The 7,930-nt window shown below is 40.1% G+C and overlaps 1 protein-coding gene across 1 annotated transcript; it reads left to right on the top strand.

The window, feature by feature from the left end:
• Positions 1-2,052: 2,052 nt before the first annotated feature.
• On the top strand, positions 2,053-7,721 carry grna.1 (granulin a, tandem duplicate 1). Its single transcript, XM_082961268.1, is given in 7 exon segments — positions 2,053-2,252; positions 2,975-3,115; positions 3,543-3,782; positions 3,784-3,849; positions 4,751-4,924; positions 5,256-5,402; positions 7,447-7,721. Coding segments are annotated over 6 exon segments (897 nt in total). The 5' UTR covers positions 2,053-2,252; the 3' UTR covers positions 7,576-7,721.
• Positions 7,722-7,930: the final 209 nt, after the last annotated feature.

Genomic DNA, 7,930 nt, shown 5'->3' with positions numbered 1-7,930 from the left:
ATTTATTAATATTTACCTTCAGGCGTTTGGAAATTGCTCCTAAGGATGAACCAGACTTGCGGAGAGCCCCAATTTTTTCCTGAGGTCTTGGCTGATTTCTTTTGATTTTCCCATGATGTCAAGCAAAGAGGCACTGAGTTTGAAGGTAGGCCTTGAAATACATCCACAGGTACACCTACAATTGACTCAAATTATGTCAATTAGCCAAACGCCTGAAGGTATCAGAAGCTTCTAAAGCCCTGACATTTTCTGGAATTTTCCAAGCTGTTTAAAGGCACAGTTAACTTAGTGTATGTAAACTTCTGACCCACTGGAATTGTGATACATTGAGTTATAAGTGAAATAATCTGTCTGTAAACAATTGTTGGAAAAATGACTTGTGTCATGCACAAAGTCGATGTCCTAACCAACTTGCCAAAACTAAAACCAGAAAGAATTCCTCCACGGACCTACGCCGGTCCACAGACCAGGGTTTGAGAAAGGCTGGAATAGGCTATGGATAATTTTTCTGAGACTACACTAGGAACACTTGATATTGCAAGCCCAGCAGAGAATCAGGGATGAGGGGCATCATCGGGCACACATGAGAGACTATAATACTGTAAGCAACTAATTCTCAAACACTTAGCAGTATGACATTTAATTGATACAAATTACATGACCCTCTCCTGGACTAAATTACAAATTGCATAACCCTCCCCCATTTTCCTCTGGGTAACTATTGTGTACATTTTTTACCTCTCCCTTAGTTTGCAGTGACTTTCACTTCCTCTCCAACTCTGAGGCAGCAATGTCATTCGAGTAGCCAGGATTAGCCCAGAAGGCTAATATTTCACAACTATTCTTTCAAAATAATATTTATTGTAAGACACATATTGATGTATTCAGTCAATGGTGCCACCTGTCAATGATCGATTGTTTGGTGCCACCACCTTGTTTTCGTTCTAAGTGAAAACACTACACAAGAAGTAGGGCAGCATATGGTCGCCCACAACCTGCGGATTCTGGCTTTAAACAGAACATTTGTAGACATCCTCAATCTGGACAAAGTTCCTCATGGTTACACCCAGATTCCCTAAAACAGACTGTATTCCTTATCACTGTGTTTTGCAACACAAAACTAAATAGACTTATACAGCAGTCACTTTCACCAAACTGACTATGAAAACCATAGATGGCTATGCTGTATTAAGAAATGCTGCAATTTGTATGACAATAACTTTACAGCACAGTTAAGGACTCAGGTCACACAGAGGAATCCATCGTACTACAGACAACCGCAATAACAGTAATGCTGTACCTTACATAATTTCTCACTTTTTCCTTCCCTATATTCCACATTTCTCTGAATATGATTAATCGTTTTTGAAGTAACTCCTAGACTTATAAAGCAACTATTGTGATGAACACATTTGAGGGGAGTGAAGAATGTGTCATAGGAATGATTGGTATCAAAGGTTAAAGGAGGCCTATTTAAGTCCTTCATGTAGTTTGAGCTATTGTTAAGATCTAAATTAAATCTGAACTCAGCCCCTGAATGACTTCCAAGAGGTTAGGAGTCACCATAAAAGCAGAATCTGGTATCCTAGGTGACATCCCTGAGGTCATGTAAATTCAGCCATCGGTGGTTTCAAATGATAGAGATATGTAATATATGGCTCACTGAACCAAGTGGTCTTGATTTCCTTGATTAATGTTTTGACCAGGGGCCCAGAACACTTGGAGAATGAACAGATAAGCAAAAGTATTTATGCCTGCCTGCCTGCCTTTGACAAGGTTGGCAGATTGCTACGAACCTATCAGAGGAGCTTGTCTGTCTCCCCGTATGCATATTTCTGTCTATTGTTTGTCTATTAAAACTTTAAATATAGAAGTCGTTGTTGTTCTTCATTTTCCACACCTTGACCAAATTCCTGATTCCTGAGACTATAAGGTCTAGTGATCATTGTATTGATGTACAGACTGACATAATGAAAACCAAAGGGTCTATAAAGCCAACTGGTGCTATTGGAGATGGTAATATATTGTTAACTACTTCTGGATTCGTCACTGACCTAAGCTTCTGTTTAGTGCATTGTTGGCATACATGCGGAAATGAGATTAAGTTACTTATTTGTTATAAAAAGTGTGAGAATCAAATCTAGTGTATGAAGAGCAGTTTATTGGTCAAGGAGTCATGCAGTCACCCCATTGTGTAATCTCATCACAGGAAGTGTTTGGATCACTAAACTGAGAACAATATCAAGGCTAAGGTAAGTGAGATTTAAAAAAGAGAAAATCATTTTATATTAAACTATGCAATTAGAAATCACAAACTATAAGAATTAGTAAACAACAAATGTATTCAATTATTTGAATCTTAGTCAAGTAATTCAGAAGTCATATGAATTTAGATGCATTTGAAATTGAAAGTAAACTAAGACACCATGTTCGTGCTGTGGCAGCGTATTCGTAAATTCACTCTGGATTCTGGAGTGCCAGAGTGCGTTCAAAGTGTGCTCTGGGCTATCATAAATTCAGAGCGTTGTCAGATTGTTTGTAGGCTAAAGTCAGAGCATTTCGCTCTGGCACTCTCAAACCACCCTCATGTTTTTCCATCTCAATTTTGCTCATCTAAGGGTGCGTTACAAATGAACAATCTGACAGAACTGGCACTCCAGAGTGAATTTACAAACGTACCCGAAGATAAAGACAAAGAGTCCCGTGCGGCTCAGTTGGTAGAGCATGGTGTTTGCAACGCCAGGGTTGTGGGTTCGATTCCCACGGGGGACCAGTTCGAAAAATGTATGAAATGTATGCATTCACTACTGTAAGTCGCTCTGTATAAGAGCGTCTGCTAAATGACTAAAATGTAAATGAGTTGGAAATTCCACTTGGTATAATGATCAAGTAAACTAAAGAAAATAAACATCATACTCAACCTACAACAAAATTCCTCTAAATCGTAACCACTTGTTTAATCCCTATCCTTTAGATGTGGAGCATAGCTGCATTGGTGTTAGTGCTGACAGGGTCTGCCTCTTGCTACATCACCTGCCCTGGTGGGAAGGTCTGCTCTGATCAATCAACCTGTTGTTTGACTAAAGGAGGATACGCCTGCTGTCCAGTTCCCAATGTGAGTAACCAGGGTTCACATTAGGGCAGTTTGTAGCCTGGTCCCAGATCTGTTTGTCAGTACGGGGAAAAAAAGAAGAAAATGTATGAAATGTATGCATTCACTACTGTAAGTCGCTCTGGATAAGAGCGTCTGCTAAATGACTAAAATGTAAAAATGTAATGTCAACAGCCATAGCAATTGGCAGCACAAACATCTGGAACCAGACTAGGGAATTTCATCACACTAGTAAATGGGATTCTCAGCAGCACAAAGGTTGTAAATACTGGAAAAAGAAACCAGCATACTGGTACTGTTGTTTCCTTTTCTTTTGGATTACAAAACCAATATTTTAGTTGAAAGACCTTGGGTTTAAAAAGCTGTATGAGCAAAGACCCCATAAAGGTATTTTCACTGCATATCACCTTTTTTTCATGATGTTTTCCAGGCGGTGTGTTGCTCTGACATGGCCCACTGTTGCCCGTCAGGCTTCAACTGCAATGCCATCACCCAGAAGTGTGAGAAAGGCGACCATCCATGGAGCAGTGTGCCCATGCTGAACAAGGTGGCTGCAGAGGAACCAAGCTCTCCTGTCTCTGCTCCGCTCCAGTCTGACAGCAGCCCTGTCCAGAGCAATGCAGTGGAGAGCTCCATGGTCGGCAAGGTGCAATGTGACAACTATTATGCATTGTCCCGATGGCACCACCTGCTGCCACCACCCCACAGGCCTGTGGTTCTGCTGTCCGTACTCTCCTGTGAGTTGACTAGTGTTTCTCTGCTTGTAGTATGTTGGCTTGAAGGGCTCTTGTCAATTTGTAATAGTGTTATAGAGTAGCTGGCAGTATCAGGAATTAGTGACACTTTTGTTGTTATTGTATTATGTTTTATTACAGCTAAAAAACAAAACATACTACACAATAATTAGTTATTCATATTTTTCTAAACTGGATATTTTCTCAGAAATATTAAAAACAAGAATTTGAGAGCTGTGGTATGCAAAATGGGTATGCATGAAACAATATACTCAATATACGTTATACTTAATTCCAAAATGGTTATTGTCAATATACAGTGAGCTATAAAAGGATTGGGACAGTGACATTTGTTGTTGTTGTTTTGGCTCTGTACTCCAGCACTTTGGATTTTAAATTATACAATGACTATGAGGTTAAGATGCAGACTGTCAGCTTTCATTTGAGGGTATTGTCATCTATATCGGTTCAACCGTTTAGAAATTACAGCAATTTTTGTACATAGTCCCCCCATTTCAGGGGACCAAAAATATAAGGTAGAATTTCACTTATATGTGTATTGAAGTAGTCAAAAGTGTAGTATTTGGTCCCATAATCCAAGCACACAATGATTACATCAAGCATGTGACTCTACAAACTTGTTTCAGATTATCGATTGTGTAATTTTAGAGTCACTTTTATTGCAAATAAGATTATAATATATTTCTAAACATTTCTACATTAATGTGGATCAAATGTGGACTATCCATGATTATGGATAGTCCTGAATAAATCGTGAATAGTGATGAGTTAGAAAGTTAGACGCACAAATATCATACCCCCAGAGCAAAAACAACAAATGTGTCACTGTCCCAATACTTCTGTAGCTCACTGTATCAACTTGTATACGTCTGTTTTTCCACAGGGTAGGTGCTGTCTAGATGGGTACCACTGCTGTCCCTACGGCTATGACTGTGACCCCACATACACTAAGTGTGTGAGGTACGGCAACCTGAGGTACCCTTTCGCTCCGAGGCAGGCCCCTTCAATGATCGAAGCCATCAAGGTCTCCAAACCGGAAAACAAGGTCCACGATCAGGTAGGTACCTATGTGTCACACTCACAGGCAACCAATGTTTGTGTAGGCAGTGGACATTGTTCTCTTTCTGTGTTTGTTATTGTGCCATTCAAGTCAGTCTAAGAGAAAATCACTTTTGATTCCCACCTTATGGGCATTAAAAATAATAATGAATAGAGAATGATTTCCTGCACACTGGTATGCTATTACATTTTACCCTGTGAGAGTAGTTAGTAATGTAATCACATTATTCCCACGCAACCAGATACTCAGATGTGCGAGTTGTTTTAACATGTTGAACCCCTGAGTAGAACATTGATGGTGTGGTTCTCTTGTTTCCCTCGTCTTTTAGCAGGTCTCATGGACAGCTCTAGTTCAGGCCGCTGACAGCCCGCCACAGGCTGGAGTCACTCACTGTGACACTAAATTCTATTGTCCTTCTGCAACCAGCTGCTGCAAGGGACCTAATGGCAAATGGGGATGTTGCCCATTCCCACTGGTAAATATACTGAGTGTTGGGTGTACTGTAGAGGGGATTTAATACAACTGACATTAAATACCACTCAGCTATCATTTGATAAAGTAGTATATCAATGTTATGTAGGTAGAGCATGTTTAATAATGTAATGAACATTTTATCTGTAGTGCACGTACAGAGCAGTGTGAAATGTTTTAATCAAATCAAATGTTATTTGTCACATGCGCTGAATACAACAGGTAAGTAAGAAAGTAAGAAATAAAAGTAAGAAATGATTAAAGAGCAGCAGTAAAATAACAATAGCGAGGCTATATACAGTTGAAGTCGGAAGTTTACATCACTTAGGTTGGAGTCATTAAAACTCGTTTTTCAACCACTCCAAACATTTCTTGTTAACAAACTATAGTTTTGGCAAGTCGGTTAGGACATCATTTTCCCAACAATTATTTACAGACAGATTATTTCACTTATAATTCACTGTATCCCAATTCCAGTGGGTCAGAAGTTTACATACACTAAGTTAACTGTGCCTTTAAACAGCTTGGAAAATTCCAGAAAATTATGTCATGGCTTTAGAAGCTTCTGATAGGCCAATTGACATAATTTGAGTCAATTGGAGGTGTACCTGTGGATGTATTTCAAGGCCTACCTTCAAACTCAGTGCATCTTTGCTTGACATAATGGAAAAATCCAAAGAAATCAGCCAAGACCTCAGAAAGAAAATTGTAGACATCCACAAGTCTGGTTCATCCTTGGGAGCAATTTCCAAATGCCTGAAGGTACCACGTTCATCTGTACAAACAATAGTACGCAAGTATTAACACCATGGGCCCACGCAGCTGTCATACCGCTCAGGAAGGAGATGCGTTCTGTCTCCTAGAGATAAACGTACTTTGGTGCGGAAAGTGCAAAACAATCCCAGAACAACAGCAAAGGACCTTGTGAAGATGCTGGAGGAAACCGGTACAAAAGTATCTATATCCACAGTAAAACAAGTCCTATATCGGCATAACCTGAAAGGCCGCTCAGCAAGGAAGAAGCCACTGCTCTAAAACCACCATAAAAAAGCCAGACTACGGTTTACAACTGCACATGGGGACTAAGATCATACTTTTTGGCCAAACGTCCTCTGGTCTGGTGAAACAAAAATAGAACTGTTTGGCCATAATGACCATCATTATGTTTGGAGGAAAAGGGGGAGGCTTGCAAGCTGAAGAACACCATCCCAACCGTGAAGCACGGGGGTGGCAGCGTCATGTTGTGGGGGTGCTTTGCTGCAGGAGGGACTGGTGCACTTCACAAAATAGATGGCATCATGAGGCAGGACAATTATGTGGATGTATTGAAGCAACATCTCAAGACATCAGTCAGGAAGTTAAAGCTTGGTCGCAAATGGGTCTTCCAAATGGACAATGACCCCAAGCATACTTCCAAAGTTGTGGCAAAATGGCTTAAGGACAACAAAGTCAAGGTATTGGAGTGGCCATCACAAAGCCCTGACCTCAATCCTATAGAAAATGTGTGGGTAGAACTGAAAAAGCATGTGCGAGCAAGGAGGCCTACGAACCTGACACAGTTACACCAGCTCTGTCAGGAGGAATGGGCCAAAGTTCACCCAACTTATTGTGGGAAGCTTGTGGAAGGCTACCAAAAGTGTTTAACCCAAGTTAAACAATTTAAAGGCAATTCTACCAAACACTAATTGAGTGTATGTAAACTTCTGACCAACTGGGAATGTGATGAAAGAAATAAAAGCTGAAATAAGTCATTCTCTCTACTATTATTCTGACATTTCACATTCTTAAAATAAAGTGGTGATCCTAACTGACCTAAGACAGGGTATTGTTACTAGAATTAAATGTCAGGAATTGTGAAAAACGGAGTTTAAATGTATTTGGCTAAGGTGTATGTAAACTTCCGACTTCAGCTGTACAGGGGGCACCGGTTAGTTGAGGTAATTGAGGTAATATGTACATGTAGGTAGAGTTATGACATTAAGATCTTGTGCAATATTACGCAGATGTTATATTACTATCATGTTCTGAGACCTATTTTTAATTTTTAGGCGAAGTGTTGTGCGGATGGCCTGCATTGCTGTGAATATGGATACACCTGTGACCCAAACTCATACAAGTGCAGGAAATGGTACTCTCAGATTCCTTCAGGTCTGAAGGATGAGGCTAATCAGGACTGACACTATTTCAAATTGTTTATGATCTTGTCACTGTACTGACATTGGATTGTACCTTTTGTGAATGCATTGTAATTTAACCTTGCACTGATGAATACAAGAATGTTGAATCATGTCACCCAATCATTAAAATGTTTCCTTGTTGAGTATTTAGTGTATCATTCCTTATGGGTTATCAATCTCCACTGGCTAAATTGTATCAGTCATATATCTATGTACAGTATGGGTGTGTTCGTAAATTCATTCTGGAGCGCATGGGTGTGCTCAAGGTGCGCTCTGGGCGATCATAAATTCAGAGCGCTGTCAGATTGTCAGTTCCTACATTCAGAGTGCACACTGGACGCTTTGGCCAAGGAAT

This window comes from Salmo salar, chromosome 14 (assembly GCF_965601325.2).
Source record: "Salmo salar chromosome 14, fSalSal1, whole genome shotgun sequence".
Taxonomy (NCBI): domain Eukaryota; kingdom Metazoa; phylum Chordata; class Actinopteri; order Salmoniformes; family Salmonidae; genus Salmo; species Salmo salar.
Note: the sequence above shows the minus strand (reverse complement) of the source record. Positions and strands in the feature narration are given on the sequence as shown.